Below are 20,969 nucleotides of genomic sequence, written 5' to 3' on the forward strand. Positions count from 1 at the left end.
GTGACAGTCGAGGGGCTGCAAGACGTGTCACTTAAATGTCACTATGGTTATTTAGAGTGGACTTGTGCAGACACAGTCACTATAAAGTCCATGTGGAATGTAACATGTAATCATTTGATCTGGTCTTCTTAAAGTGAAACTCTTTCATTTGGACCTGGTACCATGTGGGTTCTGGGAGTGTTCACTTGTTGCGGAACCCCCATCGCTCTTTGTGTGCGATCAAGGAGTTACCTTTGATCAACCGAGTGCTTTGAAGCACTTTGAGAGTCCGATTATAATGAATAGATGGAGTTGTAAGCGTGGCTGAATTAATAACGGTGACATTCAGTGCAGTAACACAGTGACACACTCCAGTGTAGCAGAGAAACCAAGAGAGAAACGTTTCATGATCCCTATTGTGGAGATCAAAAAACAAGTATAAAACTTCTTTATGGCTTCATCCCGACGTTGTACTTGTGATATTTTGCAACAATTGACCTGAAATGTGCAACAAAGATGTAACCTTTAGTCAGTTTATGTTGTTCAGCAATTCACTCTAAAGTGTCAGAGTCTGTGCTCAGTATGAGGTCATCTTTGTTTTGTATATTCCTTCAACAACCTGAACTGATATTGAATTCAACAAAATCCTCAACTTCTCAACCGTTCCGCCCGTCTGCCTGCTCATTAGCTGTTCCATTGTCCCGAGGCCATTTCTCTGAAGCAGACAGAAGTGCAGTGTCAATATTACATAGTGTGTTTTGACCAAGACGAGGAGCTCATTCGTCTTGTTTTCCCCGCATGACCTCAGGTTCCCCAGAAACGCTATACGGGAGGTCGGGTTTCAGTCTCTCTCCGCTTCCTCTCGCCTCCGACAACTTCTGTCTTCCATCAATTCAGCACTTCACTTGGTTGACTCTGTCATCGGGGGACAATCATCTACTTACGAGTGCAACTGAGAGAGGAGGAGCGGAAAGAACTCAAAATAAAGAGATGCTGAAACTTTACCAATGTTTAAGAGAAGCTTTAGTTGATTCATTGATAAACAGAGAAGAAGAAGAATCTTGGAGAATCTGTCCTGTGTGTCGGGGTAGAATGAAGATGAATCGCTCTGCCTCGCTCTAAGTTTCCATTCAGCTTGGGCTTCTTGCTCCCTCTGACATCATGCTTGCACACACACTTGAACCTCTTGGATTATGCATGCAACACATGCTGCTGGTGTGGTGCTCACACGCTGCGTCTATACTGTATCAGTCACTCAAAGCGGGAGCCTGCAGGGTCTCGTACATCTGCCATCAGTCAACTTTACTTCTACGCTCTGTTTTTGCTTGAAGATGGAAAGAAGTTTAGGAAGGATCAGATAAATCACAGAATATCTGGCATGTAGTTTGTAATCTGAGCCACAGCCACGCAGAGCCAACCATGCAGGGTTATAAATCAACTGTATTGAAAATGTTTCTTTATGAGACAAATTATGTTTGTGATCACGTAACGACTCTGCATTTCACCGCCGATGCAATCATTCTTGTCAAAACTTGGAAGTATCCACTTAGGATTCATCCGCCATAGTTGCCATTTTGGGAAATATCACCGATCATTTCCGTTTCCTTCTACGGCGACAAACATTTTGGCGTTCAAACATTGTTGGCCAGAGGTTGCTTGGATGGAAACCCAGTTTTCGAAAAAATGGTTGGACTCATAATAAATCATATGTTGCTTGAAATTTAAGAAGCTATACGAGAAGCTAAAACTCCAGATCTTTACAGCAAACGCAGCTGCCACATGCCGGATATCCACATATAAGTGCAAACACAGCAGGTGGCTTTAAACACACCGCAGGCTAATTGCAGGGGCTAACAATATACACGTTAAGTAGTCGTTAAAAATACACCGCATGTAGACGGTAAAAATAACCTCAGTGTGGACGAATGCCGACTCACATCTGCGCTAGTGTTTACGTGTTACCGACTCTTGCTGTCTGTGGATAAAAGCTCCCACTGACAGACACTTGAGTCCACTAATACCACGATAACCTGATGCTGTAACGTATAAATGATGATCCGTGCGAGTGATGATGAAGCTGGTCGCCCTTTTCCTCCAGCAGACGGTTTGCTACTCATTCTTCTAGCAGATGGATCGTTGGTTTTGTTAACATGCCTCCGATGTTTTATAGATCTGATCACAAACCGTGTTATATCTCCAGTATTCTCTGTATAGATTTCCGTCCTCTTTAAGAAGTCTCGAGTATAGAACAGATCCGTCGATGCCTTTTCTGTATGCAGCCGATGCAGTCGGACCTGGAGAGGTGCTTAGGAAATATTAATGAGATCATCTTAGCGAGTAGAGAAGGGAAAGCAGCAGGAGTGAGTGGAGTGTGAGTGTCCTTGCCATCAATGATGGAGTCTTCAGCCCCGCACAGGCCTTTACCTCTGAGTTTTGGGGGAGTTTGGTGCGTTAGCAGGATATACAGAGTGTGCATGAATGATGCTCTAGCTCAGGTGCTCCTCTGCTCTAGATACACAAATGAAATGAAACTGCATCACTGATCTGTTGGCGTCTATGAGTCGGTTTTAAAGGTGAAATATTGTCTTTAAAAGTAATTAGAGGTGAAGCAGCTGAACTACTTCGACCCTGTTTGATTTCATCACCAGATCCACTGCATCACCTCGGCGCTCTGCGTGTGTGACGTCTGCACTGGCCTGGAGGGGAAGTCGGCGGTGGCCTTTCATCGTCTCTTTCTGAAGCTTCACCTCCTTTATTAAAAACATAACTTCCACCACTAGCGGCCATTCTCTCAAAGGTTCCGTTGTTAGATCGGTTTCCAGCTCTCCCACTTCTCTTCTCACTGCCTATTTGAAACCAGAGGCTTGAAACTTGCTTGAGATAATCTGCTTTACGCTTTATGTCTTGCAGCAGTACAGTCGTATAAGTGCCGATTCATTTGAAAAGTTTTCATTGAATCCCGCAACAGTGACGCAACTTTGACAAGGATGACAGTGGACACGAGCTTCAGTGTGATGGATCACCTGTCTCAGGAAGTTTAGCAGAGTAGTGAAATTAATGAAACATATGGCTGCCTGGGAGGCAAGGAATCAACATAAAGCCTGAGATGTTCCCTGGAAAGTTTATTTTTGACGCAAAGGGACATGAATAAATACAACAATTTACAACAATGAAAACGCATTACATAAAAATAAGAATAGAGTGAGAAAATGTGTTCGAAATTATGAAATCCAACTCCAAATCCAACTTAAACGTATGAGACGTTTGAACCAAAGTGTTTCATTGACTGAATTGCCGTGTTTAAAGTTTTCCTGTGTCGTTCTCCTTCTACTGTCCGTCGCACAGTTGAGGTACAGAAGTCCGTCTTTCCTTCCTCACGTCCTCCATCGGACTGGCTCCAGTAGCTCCTCCATCACAAACAGCTTCCATTGGCTCAAATCTCCCTAATATAAGTCTTCAAGTAAACAGTTCCTCTGAAAAAAGGTGATAAACTTCCGAGCGCTTGGCAGGGTGATAGCATCTTTCCTCCCTGGGTGTTTTGGGAGGAAACCATTATTTTTTTATTTTGGGAGAAATCCGTCTGGCTGACGGAGGAGATTTTCCGATGATTAATGGGACGTGGGGGGGACGAGGATTTATAGACGCCGTCTGGACAAGGCGGCCATTCCTCTGCATTTTTGTTGTGTTTTGCTGTATTCCGGAACATGGTATCATATAATTAGATCACAATTGTTATGTTGTCCATATAGAAGAAATGAAGTAAGCAGTCCCATCACTCTTCCTCCTCCTCCTCCTCCTCACTCATCGCTCTCTTCGTCTTTAACCACCCTGCAGCTGTCCGGCTTAAAGCCCCTTCAGCCCCGTGTCCTCTTCGCTGCTTCATCACCTTTTAAGAGACAGCGAAGTTAAAGCGCTGACCTTGTCCCTTAGGTAGTAAAGAATAATGCAAACACTAAAGTTGCTAGTGAAACCTCGCAGACCTTTGAGACGCTGAGAGGTCGCCGGGGTTACAAGCCTCCCGGTGACTCGTTTCTTTGTCAATAAGTCAGAAGTTGCAGCTGTTCGCCAGGGGAGCACAGAGGGAGGTTTTGTGGCAGAGAAGAAGTTGACGCCCAAGGAAGGACGGAACAGATTCTTCTTTTTATAGAGGACGTGGTGACTGCAGGGTGACCTTTGACCTCTAGGGGAATCGGAGAGGAGAATTTGTCCCCTTTGACAGGATGTGTTGTATGAAGTTGGAATGACTTTAATCTGCAGCAGGGAATGTCTGCCATAAATACAGAATGCTCTGTCTGAGGGGTCCCGCTCTATATCCGTCTCTGGCTTTAGGTCTCCCTTTGTGCTCTGGTCGCTGATCATGCCTGTCCATCTATGTCTCAGCGTCCACACTCAGTTCTGTTCCTCTATTCCAAGCTGAAATTGGAGTTTTGACCCTGTTTCTTCCACCATGTTTGTCTGTTAGCGGGGCTCTCTGAAAACGTTCAGATTCCTGGTGGCCTAAGGGTGGCGCTCTAATCGCTACTTTTATGTTTTGACATATAACATTAAACATAACATTTAACCAGATTTTCCATTTTGATATTTTTCTTTTTTGGATGATTTGCCGAGTGGATTTGTTGTTCGCTTGATTAAAACTGAATGTAACAGAGATAATTGCTGAGTGTTTGATCAACTGTTCTATTATTGCTTCCATTGATGTTTTCAAGTGCAAGCGCCTCTTAAAGAATAAAGGTGTCAGAGTGTACGTACCCATCTACGACACAAAAACATTGACACAGATCCAAAAACACCACGCAAATGAAAAGCCTTGTGAAATTGAAAATGCAGTCACCATTATACTTCTGCCTTCGACATCTGCTTGTGTGTGTGTGTGTGTGTGTGTGTGTGTGTGTCTGTGTCTGTATGTGCTAGCGTGGGAGAAGACACCGTACCCCAAGGACGGCAGAACTAATAGAGAAAAATGCACCGGAGTCTCCACCTAACAACACATTTGTTCAGAAGTCACATGATAAATGAGCAATTTCACGCCGTTTGGCCGTGACTTCTCCCCTCTGAGTGTGTGTGTGCGTGTGTGTAGTATGTGTACATGTACAGCTACCCAGTGAAGGCCTTTGTGCAGGTACCACTTGCCTGCCTGTAGCGAATCGTTGTACATGTCTCTCCCTGGGGTTGGCAGTTTAACGCTCTTACATCACGGCCGTTATTATCGGCGCCCCATGTGACAGAACGTCCTTGTTAATCTGACGGCTCAGTGCTTGGACATGCCGCACATGTTGGCACAGAGATGCAGCACAACTCTTAAACATCTTCTTAAACACGTCGCGTAAATAGTTGTGTGTGTGTACAGACAACAGAAACAGGAAGTTGGTTTATGTGTGTGTGTGTGTTTGGAAACGTTTTCAGGTTAATCAGCCCGATGCTGCAACAGGCAGAATAAATCTGAAACTGAAGTAAGCAAGTGCAGAGTGTAACAGAATCCTGCAGAGAATGTGTGTGTGTGTGTGTGTGTGTGTGTGTGTGTGTGTGTGTGTGTGTGTGTGTGTGTGTGTGTGTGTGTGTGTGTGTGTGTGTGTGTGTGTGTGTGTGTGTGTGTGTGTGTGTGTGTGTGTGTGTGTGTGTGTGTGTGTGTGTGTGTGTTAGATTATTCATGCTGCTCATGCATCACTTAAACACTAACTCGTGTCTCTCATGTGATGTGTGAAATCACAGACTGTTTGATGTTTAAAGGCTGTACAACACCAGGCTCCCCTAAGGAGGAGCGGATCTAAAGACTTAGGAGACTCCGGCCTGTCAGAGGGCGTTCAGTCTCTCTGCCTCTGAGTCTTTCTCCGTCCTGACTGAGGTATGAGCTGTAGAGGTCTCTCGCAGCGGTGCACAATCACTGTTGTCAGATTGATGACGTGGTTTGTGAGTCTTGACAGTGCAGAAAAAATGACCTTGCTCTGTGACCACACACACACACACACATAGACAGCGCGTCTAAAACCAAGTATTCACTCACATGCTGCACATCTGCAGACACACCAGCCTGCTGACAGCCTGGTGTGTGTGCAGGACAGAAGAGATGGATGAGCACTTTAACTAAACTCAGTAAATGAATGAAATGGAAAATACAATTACACTTTGGGACAGGGACGACTCAGAACTTGAAAGGACACCCGAAGCAAAGTTATGCCAAGAAAACGTAGGAGATCATGTTAATCCAAACAGCTCTGACAGATGGAGACCACACTTACTCTAATCTCCATAATCTGCACAGTAATCAAAGCACAATGGAGATGCTGAGATGAAGTGACTGAAGGATCCACGTCGTTCCTCTTCAGTTCAGTCTTCAATTTCTACTCTTCAGTCGGAAATCTCACTTCCTGATTGGATTGTCGATTTTGTCGTCGCCTATTTGGCAGAACTTGTTCTCTCACCTTGACTTGGAACTTTTTTTCCTTTTATTCACACACAGTTTGGAGCTTTGAGGCCGCACGTTGATGTTGACAAAAGTGTTTTTCCTTCTGACTTCGCCTCAGAGCTGAAATGATTTCACACACAAACACGCGTCTCATTACCAAGTCACTTTCTTTTCCACAAGCACAAATCTGAACAATGTTTATGCCAAGTTTGGAGGCGATTGGAGGAATTGTGCTCTTTGACACACACACGCAGACACACACACACACACACACACACGCTCTCAGACTTTAAATATGAAGCTGAAGATGCAGGCGTGTATGTTCTCACGGCAACAGTCAGACTGCGTGCTGACTGGTTGAACTTTTATTGTAGCTTTCATTGCTGTTGTAGCTGCTCTGCTTTTAATTAAACAAGATGATTCGATTAAAGATGTTATGAGATTCATAATTTTGCTAATCTGATCAATTCTGATGTATTTTCCTGCTCTAATACGCCGTGTAGATGATATTTTTTGCGCTATGACTCATTTCTCCTCCACATTTCTGTCACGTAGCCGTTGGAAACGACACAATAGCAGTCAGAGTGAGTCCGTCCTTCAGTTCTGCAACATAAATCTCGCATTACAGCAACAGAAGAGCACAGAAATTGTGGTTATTGAGACAAACTGCTCACTCACGGCGGCAGCAGAGGCTTCACTAAACGTGTTGTGTATTATACAATTTCCCATTTGGGATATGGAATATGCTAATGCAGTATTGTTTAGCACTGTGAGGTTGTTTAGTGTGTCAAATAAGACTGAACGCCTCGGCCGTCCTCATACTGCAGCTGACGAGGGAGGGGAAACTCTAGCAGGCAGCTTCTTCTTCTTCTGTCATCTTTCTTATGTTTTATGGAACATATTGGATTATTATACAATTATTTTCTTCCCGTGGCCAAATATCCTTCAGTGTGCTGACGTATCAGTCAGTCAGGAGAGAGACATCGCCGTTTGAACCCGAAGCTGAGCTCAGCATAACGCAGGTCGACCACAATCCCAAACGCTTTTGACCCCAAAGACCACAATCGTGTTTTCTTATATTTGTGCTGATGTCAGATTTCTGAATCAGCTGTTTTACGTCTTTCTAGCTTTTCCAATCGTTCCCCTTTCGTATTGCCGCACAGTTGTCACTTTGACATGTGGCCTTGTCGTCAGTTTTCACATCCCTGCTGTTTCTTTTCCCTATTTTCAACCAAGATTTTGAGTATATGGTGCCAACATAATGCTTTTATCATAACCCTTGTGTTCTTCCACTGTACTGAGCACAGAATTTAATAGTAGAAACTGATATTTACAGATATTTAAGTCTTATTTATCATAAGTGCTCACCTGCTCTCCTTATAGAGAATAGCTCTATCCTAACATACTATGTTGTGATTTAAATCTGTGTGTTTGCGACATTATTCCTCTGAGGATCAGATGTTTTATTTCATTTATTAGCTGATCCGTCACAGTTCAAGCTTGTTATTTTTTACTTTGTACAGATTTTGCAGTAAGCTAGATCAAAACTGGATTTCAACTCCGAAAACGCTTCCGGCTTTGCACAACGACGAGCTCCTGATAAGCTCAAGAGTTCCATGAAAAAGGAATAAAGAAACTTGCTATTTGTATTTATCTTATAATAGGATTTCACCTGGATTTTGCCCTTGTTGTCTTTTCCAAGTTAGATTTTATACCCAAACTGTGCCAAAGTCTTTGATGTAAACAATCAAAGACAACATGATTACAAGCGGTGCTATATTTGTGTTCAGAGTGGTAGATGTTTGTGTTCAGTGGACACAGATGGGGTGTAATTTTAGCATACGTCTGTAAGCGGTTGTGTCTGAGTGTAACATGTAACATACACACACACACTATAAACTCTCTCACAGACTGTAAACACGAACAGGTGTCAGAGCCCCTCAGCAGCTTGGAATACTCAGAGCCCCCCTGAAATGCCTGGAATGACTCCTGATCTCCTGGTCTGCCGTTTGTTCCCCCCCCCCCCCTCTTGACAGGACTGGCTGAGTAAGTTTGGCTACCTCCCGCCCCCCGACCCGGTGACTGGGCAGCTCCAGACCAAGGAGGCCCTGACCAAGGCCATCAAAGCCATGCAGAAGTTCGGAGGGCTGAAGGAGACCGGAGTGTTAGGTATGTGGCTATGTGTGTGTGTTTGGAGGGGGGGGGGGTCATGGATAGATTATGGGGCGAACCCGAGAGCTCAGGGCTCAGCCGGAGCCGCGATGTGCGATGATGCTGTCACTAACTTTGGACAGACGGGTCGGAGCAGCGGTTTGGAACGATTTGGATCAAACTGAATTTATGTGTCGTCGCCCAACAAGAAGACGCGTCGGCACCAACATGTCAACATCAGGCACCCAGTCACATTTCAGATCAATGGTAATTTGTAATCTAACTTTTAGCTGGAAGGTTTGACTCGGCTGTCATTGCAGAGTAACAGCTGTGACTCTTTCTCTTCATTGGAGGCTGTATGATCTCTTTTATCATACAACTTAAAATTTACTTAAAGCTGATCATTTGGTTAGTTTTAGTATGCTGTTTCTAGCTTGGACCAGATGGATTTTGATAGATTTTCCCTCTGATTTCGCCTCACCTAGCTGCCACTGTTCATAACGGCGTGCGGCTTTGAAAACACTTTCGGTAATAAAAGCTGAACGGAAAAATTGGTGGCAATTTGCGCACACAAGCTGCTTAGCGAGTGCCAGAGTGCCAGAGTGACTCAAAGTAAACAACAAACCAAAGAACTTTTCAGATGTTTCCTTCTCAAACAGATGTTGAACTGCAGATAGACTCTATGTGCAGATATTCTATATTGATTTAGAGCACATAAGATGGATTCACGTTGGAGCTAAGTTGAGTCTTCCCAGCTGTAAAAACAGTAATTGTGACTCCTCATCTTCGTCTCTTCTCTCTTCCCTCTTCAGACCAGGCCACTGTGGGCCTGATGAAGACTCCCAGGTGTTCTCTGCCAGATGTGTCCGACACGGAGGTGGCGGCGGGTCGCAGGAGACGAAGCCCCAGCCCTCAGAATAAGTGGGATAAGAGGCATCTGTCCTGGAGGTACGCTGAGATTTCCTACCGCATGTAATGACAATGAAAAAATGTCAAAGAAAATGGAAGCGGAATGATGCAGCAGTGGCGTTTTCTCTGAGTGCCTCACGTCTCCGACACACCGTCCTTCTTTGTAGTAAATGCGTGTGCGGGAGAGGAATAAATCATTTCTGTAGACTGTAAATTATTTCTCGACTTCGCAAGTATAATCAGCGATGGTCCTTGGCTGAGGCATCGTAGACAATTTGCTTTGAGTGGTGAGAGAGAGTGGACGGACGCAGGTTTGTCTGTGTGTCTGAGTGCATGTGTGTGTTTGTGTGTGTATACGTGATGGATTGAAATGCTCGTGTTTTGCATTGTGATGAAAGTGGGGTCTTTGGACTTAGTTTCAGTTTTTCACTCCTATTAATATAAGAGAGAGAGAGGGAGAGAGAGACTCAATATTGGTCCAATGTTTAACCTGTGTGGTAATGTGTCATGAATTATTCAGTAACTCTACATTCTCAGTATTTGCTCTCCACTGGTTTTGCCTTTTTCTTTGAGTCTATCCTCACTTGCATTTGTTCTTCTTTCATAGGCTTTGTAAGATCTCTTAAACTTTATGAACGGGCATGTTGTTGTCTTTGTAATCCAACCAGATGAATCATCAAGTTGGTATTAGTGCACACACAAAGGGAAGAAGGGGATCTAAAATAGCAGCAAATTGGGGATAAAGGCACACAGTTTCACTTTCTTTTTTGCTATTCAAGGAAAAAGGGGTTTCGGTCACTGTCAACGTGTCTGACCGCCACTTTGGAAGCCTACAGCACCGTTTACACGCCTCCCGCTGAGTGTAACACTATGCTCATGCTGCTACACTTCACAGTTTGTGTTTCACCACCGTTTCAAATGATATCAACTCATCTGAGCCTGATTTATTTCTTTCTGCCCAGTCTGATTCCGATCGATACCGCCTGCCTCAGCATCAGTCTAATTCAGTTCATCTCGTCAGCGCAAACCCGGGCAACTCCAAGTCATAAATCAGCACATTTTCCACGTCTTTCCCTCTGTCTCTCTCTCTCTCTCTCCTCCTGATAAATTAGATTAGAGGACAATTTCTAGTGGCAGAAATCTTTTAGTTTCTGGATCAATTCTGACTGGGGAGGAAGAGCGTTGGATCAAATTGTTGCGCTGGTTAGAGGGAACTTAAACAAAAGACAAGCACAGCACAAAGACAAATCGCTTTATACGCTTTATAAGGGATGTAATATTCTTAAAGATCACAGAGCCTCACTGGTCGTTTGTCTTTGTGAAGTAATGCGGCCATGTTAAGCGCAGCTGGACCATCTGTCACTGATATGGCAAGAGTGTGTTCGACAGGAGAGGAGGAGGCACAGAAACATATGGCTGATCTGTGCGGATTTGCACACGCACGCTGAGGAAATAATGACAAGATCTAAGCTTGTGTACGTGTGTGTGTGTTTGTGTGTGTGTGTGCCTGTGTGATGGAAGCAGAGAGGAAAAAGCAGAAAACCAACCAATACACTCATATGTTCACATTCAAAGCAACACGCAACCGACATATTAGAGCAGATAGGCGTGTTTTTGCGTTTTGCACTGGATATGACTTAAACTGCACAGCACAGCAGCATGAAGTCATTGTAAGAATCATTGGAAACCTTAACTATCTCATAGTGTGTGTAGGAATTAGCGTCTCTTCCATCTCTGACTCTTTGCACAGGAGTTTTTAACCTTGTCCTGGTTCTTTATAGGTTGATGTGTATTTATAGATTTGCATTTTTCTCCATCAGGTCACTTTGTGCCTCCGTTGATTTGATTTCATTTGGTGGGAAAAAACAAACACAAAACACATTAAAGCCCACTAGACCCAAACAAACACACTCTTAATGTGAAGGCTAGACACCCAGAGACACACAGAGGCTCTGACCAGACAGTCATTAAGGACAACGTGGCAGGGAGGACGGATGGAGCGCGGCAACCTGCTGAGGAAGAACACACCGAGGAGGCAAACAGATCTGAGGTGGGACAGCAGGAAAGGGAAACAGAAGGAAAACAGGTCATCAGGGCCACGAAGAATCACAGCGAGAGGCATTGCTGGCTGATGGGATTGGGGGGGAGCAGGAGGAGGAGGAGGGGAGCGAGGAGGATGTGGTAGTCAAAGCACCGGCACCTTTACTTTCTTACCATCATCTTCTTCGCTGATGATGTCCACGTCTTCACCTTTAAAAAAAACAAAACAATGGACGGCCGCTCTGGGAACTATCTGTCAGAGATTCATGGGGGGAAATCTGAGACTTTTGTTGTGGTCAGCACTTCGCTCGGATGGGGGGTCCTCTGATCGGTCTCGGCTGACTCGCAGGTGGCAGCGGTCCAGCTCCAGGCTGCAGAGGAGCCATTGTGAGCCGAGGAACATCTGCTTCTGGGGACCTGCGTGCACATCACTGTGAGCACCTGATGTTTTATGGTTTACCTCTCTCTCTCTCTCTCTCTCTTACTCGCTCTTTCCTCTCTCTCATACTCCGCTGCCAACCCTCTCCTGCCAATCACACGGCTCGCTTCTTTTTGTTGCCTGACCCCGAGGTGGTCTGTCTGTTCTTTCCGGTCCAGGCAGAAAGCTTTGCACCCTCAGCGCCGAGCTTTCGGAGGCGCCAAGCTCAGTAAACACACCTCCAAACGTCTTTGGTCCATATTCAGACAGGATCTCCTGCCAGGACCCCAGGTGGTGAATTGATTGTTCTTGTGGGTGATGTGTCGGCCTAAATTTAGGATTTTGTCTGGGTTTTGTCAATAGAAGAACAGAGCAAACTTACACCCATCTGAGTTTATCTGGAGAGCATTTAGACACGTACCAGCAGCTGCAGCGTGTACAGTATCTACACGTATGTATATCTAATAGTCCTCTGTGTTCTGTCATTGACTCACAGGGTTATTTGTCGGATCTGTATTGTGGCGGTATGGAGCTGATTTCTAAACATCTCCTTGTACACCCACTCACATCCAGCTTGCTGCACCTTTGTTCTGTTCCTTTCGCTTTCAGCAACCGAGGCCCCCGTGCCGGTGAATAGGGTAGAACGCTGCCTCGTAAGTGTTCATTCAAAAGAGCAGAATCCGGAGTCTACATATTGTGTCAAAGGAGAATGGAAACGCACAAATGGGCCTTGGATCGAGGCGGAGGCATTTTTGTCATGACACTGTGTGTACTTGTTATTCGGAGGAGTGAGATGGTGTTTCTACTGGACTGAATACTTCAAGTACTGGTACCACAATACTCCTACTGCTATTTCTACTATAGACTATAGTAGACAAGGCAATATGTGTACATAATACATAATGATATACTGAGAATATGCGTGACGGTACAGCAGAATTCATATATCACTGACAGAACACACAGACAGAGCAGTAGAGGAGCAGTTTATGATTGATGATTAAAGCAGCCGCTGTGTTCAGATCATTACTGTCCTATAGATTTTCACTGGACTGAGGCAATGTGAGACAACTTGACATTAAAGATTCTATAATGACTAAAACAAACGTGCACTCCCTCATCAATTAGCTGTAGAAACATATTAGATAGATGGATGGATAGATGGATAGATAGATGGAGCTTTATTTGCCATCCTCTCTAATGGTTTCAGAGACATAAACACTCTGTTCTGGCGCAGTGGGCGAGTCTATTTTGTGGCGGATTTGCATTTATTTTCCCCCGAAAAAACTGCAAACTAAGCAACACCTCCCAAAACTAATGTTCACGTCCATTTAATAGCCGTCCTTCTCTTAAACTAAACGGAAAGGAAATAAGGGAAACTAATGGCTGAGCCGATTCACTGTCTGAGGCACAAGGATCTTAAAGGAGCAGGCTTCACTTTTAACCACATGATCTCCTGTATACACACACAGGAGAGTTCATTAGAAAACAATCAGACATTTGGGAACAAAGTGAAAGTTACATCCCGCCTGCTCAGTGGTGCAGTTTGAGCTTTGATGTCAGCATTTATTTACCTCGATTTTCCGTCCAAACGCTCAAGTCTCCGATCGGTGAAGCAGGTTCAGGTGCAGCTTCTGATGACTCCGTACTCTAAAATCTGCCCTGTGCAGCTAAACACTCTGCAGGCTCACTGACGCACTGTTACATTTACTCACTCACCATATTGAACTTTTGCTTTGCTAGCGGGATTTGACCATAAAAGCTGAACCGCTGCCGGGTGTCGACGGCGTCAGAAGCGACGTGTGACTCTGGACATTGACCTGAACTGGTGGACTGGGTGACTGTGATTCTGTCCTCACATCGCCCCCTAGTGGAGATATTATTTACTCCTCCAAATTCATGGAAAGTAAACCATTGGTGTTGCAGCCGTGTATGTAAATGTGGAGTCAATATTAGAATTAAATAAACAATGTATATCATCAGTAGAATGCAATATTTCTGCAAAGTCTTGAGCATTAAATCTTAAAAGTTTAAAGTTGAATTGGTGTCACATGGGCAGTAAGTCCAGACTTCTTGAGGGCGAGATTAACAGGGTCAGTGAACGTCTCGTCTGACAGAGCGCCTGATAAATGCATAATCAATAAGGTTGTTAAAATCAGTGTGTGAGATTGACACCCGGGCAAGGCGGCGTGTGTGTTCCCTCACGTTAATCAAATTAAAGCAGGCACATCAGGGAAATCAGCATCCAGTTCATTTTTTATTCACCTGAAGTCGCCGTTTGTAAACACAAGCCCATTCTCTCTGCGGTTCATTTGCGATGTTCAACGTCGATGCGCTGACCTTGGCTGGCACACACACACACGCACACACACACACACACACACACACACACACACACACACACACACACACACACACACACACACACACACACACACACACACACACACACACACACACACACACACACACACACACACACACACACACACACACACGCATGGGGACAAAAACACGGCGACACACACAGGTCAGGCGCATGTATGTGCTGTGCTTACAGACAAAAACCTGCGTTCCACCACTCTGTCCTTGTCCCTTACCAGCTTACTCTCATATTTGGAACGCCCACACACACTCTCTCGCACACCCACACACACACCAACCTTGAAGCACTCGCGGTGACCTTGGCTAACTGTGCTTTGCAGTCAGTGTCAAGCAGTCACGCCTGTATGAATAAATGCATTTCAAAGGTTTGGGTAAATATCTGTGATAATGTAAATGATTCACACTGCAGATATGCCAAACAGGAAATGGGATTCGATTAGATTTCAGTGACATCCTGCTTCATAATTAGCATATCAATAAGGAAAAGCAATATTTTGGGAGAGGGAAATACAAACTCTGGAGCAGATGCTGATGTCAGCCATGTGGGTGACATAAACACGTGTGATTGATTGTTAATTAGCCGCCCTAATGAGCTCGTGTGCCTCATCGGTTATGTTTGAAATGAACTCGTCTTGTTTTGCAGAATCAATGCAGCAGAGATCAGTCATGAATGTGTTTTTATGGTGGGCGATACGAGGGGTGAAGGTGCCATCTCGCTGACTTATCCCCCGAACCCCCTCACACACACACACACACACACACACACACACACACACACACACACACACACACACACACACACACACACACACAGGGCTGCTGCAGATTCCCTGCTAGAGTATGAAGTGAATGAGAGAGGAGAGTTGGCGGTGCTGCTTCTTAAATGCATCTGTGCGTCGGGAGTGTTAAAGCAGTAGTAAGAATAGATTGAAGTGACAGTGGATTTATGGAGTGTGACCGAGTGTGTTCTGTCACCATCCGCCTCCATACAGTTTAAGTTTGCAGCCACGGCCAAACTCGGGGAACGACTCTCCTCCTCTCCTCTCCTCTCCCCTCCTCTCCTCTCCTAACCACTCTCCGCCTCTCCTCCTGGTTTGAATCCAGCTCAGGCCTTCTGGAGTGGAGGTTCACTTTCCTTTCTTCTGTTCATACAGACGTACACATTGGTTCCCATGGAATCTTAAACTTGTCTGTAGCTAAGAATGAACAACACTGCCAATTTAAGATAAAATGAGATAAGATGAACTTTATTCGTCCTGAGGGAATTCACCTCAAGTGCAATAAGACGTTCAAGATTTCCTGTCTCCAGATGTAACCTGCTTTCCACCCAGTGGGAAAAAGGGATAAGCAGGTATAAAATTTCAGGTTTTGGTAAAAATTCGAACTGACTTTGACTCAGGATCAATCCCCTTCTAAGTTCTCGTAGGTGTTTCTGGTTTGGGAGAGTTCTGACATTTGGAGGGAGCTTGGAGGAGAGCCACTGCTCCTTTGGCATTGAGGGGGGTGCAGCCATCCAATCAGGATGCCTCTTGGATGCATTGCGAAGGGAGGAATTCCAGGAGGCCACGGGGCAAATCCAGAACACGCTGGAGGGATTACGTATTCCATCTGCTCGGGGAACGACTTGGCAATCCCAGAGAGACGAGCGGCAGGAAGCTGAGAGGGAAGACGGATTTTTTTGGGCTACTTTGCTCTGCGTGCTGACTCCGCAAGCACCGATCCGTTTGAGCAGCGGGGAATTGATTACCCGTGTTTTGGAAGATGTTTTAGCGCGATCCAGAGCCTATGATGTGCGTGGATGCGTTATACTGCATATAAAGCGAGAAATCAGTAAGAAATGTAAGGACGTGAGACAGAGGAGGAGACGTGAGGAAGATGAGAAATGGATAAAGAGGTCGAGTCTCTCTGTTTGTGTCCAACAGCAGCTAAGGGAGAGAAATTGCGGCAAAGACATGAGCGATGATGATGGATGGATTGGAGGAGGACAAAGAAAATGAAATATGAAGGAGAGAGAGAGAGAGAGAGAGAGAGAGAGAGAGAGCATGAGAGCATGAGAGCATTTCTAACCTATTGTGGACGTGTTTGCGAGCAACAAAGCGTGAAATTCAAAAACTGATGGAATCACAGAAAAATATGCAAACGGGATCTTGGGCTCTCACTCTGGAGTCTGCAGGCAGGATCAGCCCACACACACACACACACACACACACACACACACACACACACACACACACACACACACACACACAGCCAATTGTATTACTGTACTTAAAGTCCATTTCTTCCTCTGCTGCTGTCGCTCCGGTGCGTAATGTGAGCGTTTGTTTTATGCAATGTAGTTTAACTTACGTGTCCCGATACAGAATTAAAAAGATAAAAGTCTCCTGAAGGGTCTGATGTGTGTATAATGTGTGTGTGTGTGGGTGCGGGTGTGCAGTGTTGCAGTCCTAGTGTCCATTACATTACATTACATTACATTACGATCATTTGGCAGACGCTTTTATCCAAAGCGACTTACATTACATCATATTACCACCCTTCGCAGAGGGGGGAGCAATTGAGGGTTCGGTGCCTTGCTCAGGGGCACCTCGGCAGGGACTCGAACCGGCAACCCTCCGGTTCTCAAGCGGAAGCTCTACCCACTCGACTACTGCCTCCAGTTGTTGTTTCTGTTGTTTGGAGGCCTACAGACTCTGAGCAGATAAGTCCTTCTTCCTGAGATCTTCTGAGGTTTTCACGGTGGCTCAGGTAATGAGGCAGTTTGGAGGTGAAGTGTGTAACGTCTGAGAGAAAGAGGCTTGTGTGTCACGAGGAGAAGTTAGTGTTTAGGTTCTATAAACATCTTCTTGGCTAAAGGCAGCGAGTTACAGCTTGGTGCAGGCTGACAGGTGTAAAATGATCTCTGCTCAGGTCTGAAGGTGCTGCAGGCAGAAAGAGGAGAGGAGAGGAGAGGAGGACAGGAGAGAGGGGAGGAGAGGGGAAAGGAAGGGAGGAGCGTCCTGCTCCTTATCAAGCAGAGACTCGCCTGTCTGTGGTTCAGCTTCATTTGACTTCATTTAAAATCAGGCCAGTTGTTTTGGAAAATATAATTGCTTAGAGGAGTTTATGGTTCTTATCCAGCTGTGAGATGATCCAGCCTGAAGCTTCCAGATCTCACAGGGACAAAGCAAGGATCTCGTGTTGACCCTCTTCCTCTTCCTCTCCAGAGTGAGGACCTTCCCTAAGGAGTCGGCCGTGCTGGGTCGAGACACCGTTCGGGCCCTGATGCATTACGCTCTGAAGGTCTGGAGCGACATCGCGCCCCTCAACTTCCACGAGGTGGCGGGCAGCGACGCAGACATTCAGATCGACTTCACTAAAGCAGATCACAATGATGGATACCCGTTCGACGGCCCCGGCGGCACCGTGGCTCACGCCTTCTTCCCCGGCGAGAGGTTCACAGCCGGGGACACACACTTTGATGATGACGAGGCCTGGACCTTCAGATCCCCAGGTGAGGAAAGAAAGTCTGCTTGGCCCTTCATGTTGTTCCTCAGTGATGTTATTGGTTCTGTTTAATTAAATTAGGAAAATCTTGAGTTTTAAACCAGCAATTGCTTTGAATAGCAGCGAGAACTCTGCGTCATACACATTGTTGTAAAGTGTACATAAGGCGTAAACACTATTGTTCGATGCTGGTCAGAAAAACTGCTCAATCAAGTGTGACCCTCAGCCCTGGGACAGATTGGTGGACGGGGCTTAGAAACGTGTTTATGTGTTCTAAATGTCCACACTGATATTGAGAAGCCTGTCATCACAGAGAGCATGATGAATCATATAAAGGAGATAATGGAGCGGCTGTGACTTTGGGGCATAGAACACACACACACACACACATACACATGACTGTGAGCTCTGACACGCTGATGGAAAAGTTCCAAGCGCTGTCAGACTTTCTGCCCGCTGCTCTCCAGACTCCATCAGACCATCAGACAGGCTCTCCTTGTAAAAGAGACGGAAAGACGACGAGGGAATGAAGAATGAATTTGACCAAAATCTCTCTTCTAAAAACCCCAAAGTGCTCCAAAAGTAATGAGTTTCCTTCTTCTTTATATCCCAAACTAGAACGCTGACTGTGGTTAGGGCCCAAGCTGTGCTCACACCCTTTGTTCCTGCTCCAAATTCTATAATTAATATTTAATTTGTTAGAACTATGAATATAACATATAATGGAGGAATTAGTAAAGCAGCGGCTGAATGTTACCACCAGATTATTAAGCTTATTAAGACTGAAGACCTCAGCCACCCCAATACAGCAGATACATTTATACGTTTATAGTATGAAGTAAATAGACTAATATACTGTTTGTCTACCAGAGGTGGAAAGAGCGTCCGGAGCGGAAATGTGCCTCGTGAAATTTGCTCCAAGCCCCAAAAGCAACAACCCACATGTCTGTGCTTTAACCCTCCTGGAGGACTCGGAGTCTGTTCTTGGTTTTAATTCCAGAAACTCACTTGAGCAGAACAGATAAACATCAAGATTCTGTTTTTCAGTTTGAAGACCCCTGAGAAATATTGAAGGATTGAACTCTTCACAGTTCTGTCCTCCTTTGTTGTGATGCGATCAGGTGTTAAGGCGTGGATCTGGTACACACTTATGTAGAGAAGGAAGGATTTACAGGTCCAAGTGCAGCTGTGTGGACTTGAGTTCGGTTAAATTGGAACGAAACGGCCGAGATGCAGATTCTGTTTTCGCTGCCGTTTCCGTCGATCTTTCCCGATTTGCAGTTTACACGTGTTCAAACGTCCGAGTGCAAAAATCAAAGTCAATTACAGGAAGAAGACGAAGCGCCCGTGAAACTCTTAACATGATGATTTGTGAAGATTACCTCAATTTTGACGGCGGCAGCGAACGAATCGAGCGATCGTGTAATGGAAATAGATGAAATCGGCGGGACTCCGCTCGTCTGGATTTCTTAATTTGGAGGTTTCTTACATTACATTACATTACGATCATTTGGCAGATGCTTTTATCCAAAGCGACTTACATTACATTACCACCCTTCGCAGAGGGGGGAGCAATTGAGGGTTCGGTGCCTTGCTCAGGGGCACCTCGGCAGGGGCTCGAACCGGCAACCCTCCGGTTCCCAAGCGGAAGCTCTACCCACTGAGCCACTGCCTCTTCACTCGGCTGAAGTGCACCTTTGTAGTTTGAATACACACACACACACACACACACACACACACACACACACACACACACACACACACACACACACACACACACACACACACACACACACACACGCACACACACAACTGAGCCTCCTGCTTCTTGTTGCCCTTTACTAAGATGTGATTGTTAGATATAGGCCGTATTCGTGCACTAATGAAGTTTTTGATGGGGCTGGTAGTTTCAGCGGGTCTACCCGGGTGCCCCTGAGCAAGGTCACATTTAAGCATCTCCACTGGCATCTTCAGCTTCAGCTCTGACAGCCTTCTGCATGTCTCAGACTCTGACTCATCCTCATGTTTGTAAAAAAGGCATCAAAGGCTCAAACGGAGGAGCAAACTTACGAGCACCGCACTTTGATCCGCCTGTCGGATGAAGACCAGAGGAGAAACGCACGTTTGTCTGCAGATACAAACAGCCAATCGAATTAAAACAGCTGAGCAGAGATGTTGGTCTGCAGTCCAAACTCATTCAGAGCTACGACGCAGCAGCTCTGGAATCTTAATTTGAGGACTAATTCAGACTGGTGTTCCTCTTCTTTACGGGCCGGCCTGGAGAAACGTGTTCATCTGGCTTTAATCCGGACGTTCACACTTTCTAATCCGCTCATATTTCCTCCCACGTCTCACTAAAGCGCTGACCCCAGCAGCTCCCAGTTCTTGTAAAAGTCGAGCAGGTTTGAAACGACTCGGGCGACCTCCACCATTCTGCCAGCGCGTCGGCGAACGCTCGTATTTTACTTTTTATTCAACCGCAGCCGTGGGGATATTGTACAGCGAGGGAGAGAGAAGGAGAGAGAGGGAGAAAGAGAGAGAGAGAGAGAGAGAGCAGCCAAGGCCCTTAAGTTTAAAGGATCCAACACGATAAACCTTAACTCTGTCCTTTATTAAAAATGGCGGTCAGAGATGAATCATTTGTACTTTAAATCTTTAAATACTCTTCTCCTCCTGCAGTGATATGACGGTAATACGATACGTCAACAGGATTAACAGTCCTCTACTGTTACGCCGCTGATTTGCTTCATTTAGCTTCACGAGGAAGCAGGAGAGAACGCTTAGGATCCATGATTGATGCACGATGTAATCAGATTTTACAATATTCACACGGTGGCATTTCGCAGACTCAATTTGCGTGCGTGCGTGCGTGCGTGCGTGTGTGTGTGTGTGTGTCTTCTCTCCTTGTTTCCCGGCCTGTACACCGTATATAACCCCTCCCTCCTGGCACGGCGGTGCTGGTACTTTGTGATTTGCGGCTGCTGACTCCGCCTCCTCTCGCTGCCAAACTCTCGCCCGCCTGCATCATCTTGTTTCCCTCTTTTCTTATTTACTCTCTTATCTCATTACAGTCGTGTGTGTGTGTGTGTGTGTGTGTGTGTGTGTGTGTTATTGTCCGTTTCATCATCCTGGCTCCTGTTCCTGTTTCGTGCTGAAAGGAATTTTCGTTGAACAGATCAGACCTCTAGCTCTCTCGCT

The 20,969-nt window shown here is 45.5% G+C and overlaps 1 protein-coding gene across 1 annotated transcript in view; it reads left to right on the forward strand.

Moving 5' to 3' along the window:
* The window catches only part of LOC142992832 (matrix metalloproteinase-17-like), a gene marked incomplete at its 3' end in the record, with an annotated part of 34,145 nt that extends 16,367 nt beyond the window's left edge, over nucleotides 1–17,778 (forward strand). Inside the window, exons 2-6 of the mRNA XM_076143351.1 lie at nucleotides 3,910–4,000; nucleotides 5,099–5,151; nucleotides 8,419–8,551; nucleotides 9,346–9,481; nucleotides 17,492–17,778. Of these exons, the coding sequence (XP_075999466.1) occupies nucleotides 3,910–4,000; nucleotides 5,099–5,151; nucleotides 8,419–8,551; nucleotides 9,346–9,481; nucleotides 17,492–17,778 (700 nt within the window). The remainder of the gene's footprint in view (nucleotides 1–3,909; nucleotides 4,001–5,098; nucleotides 5,152–8,418; nucleotides 8,552–9,345; nucleotides 9,482–17,491) is intronic.
* Between the last annotated feature and the right edge of the window lie 3,191 nt (nucleotides 17,779–20,969).

Source organism: Genypterus blacodes, unplaced genomic scaffold (assembly GCF_046128005.1).
Source record: "Genypterus blacodes isolate CSIRO-AG114 ecotype Tasmania unplaced genomic scaffold, CSIRO-AGI_Gbla_v1 ptg000023l_1, whole genome shotgun sequence".
NCBI classification, from domain to species: Eukaryota; Metazoa; Chordata; class Actinopteri; order Ophidiiformes; family Ophidiidae; genus Genypterus; species Genypterus blacodes.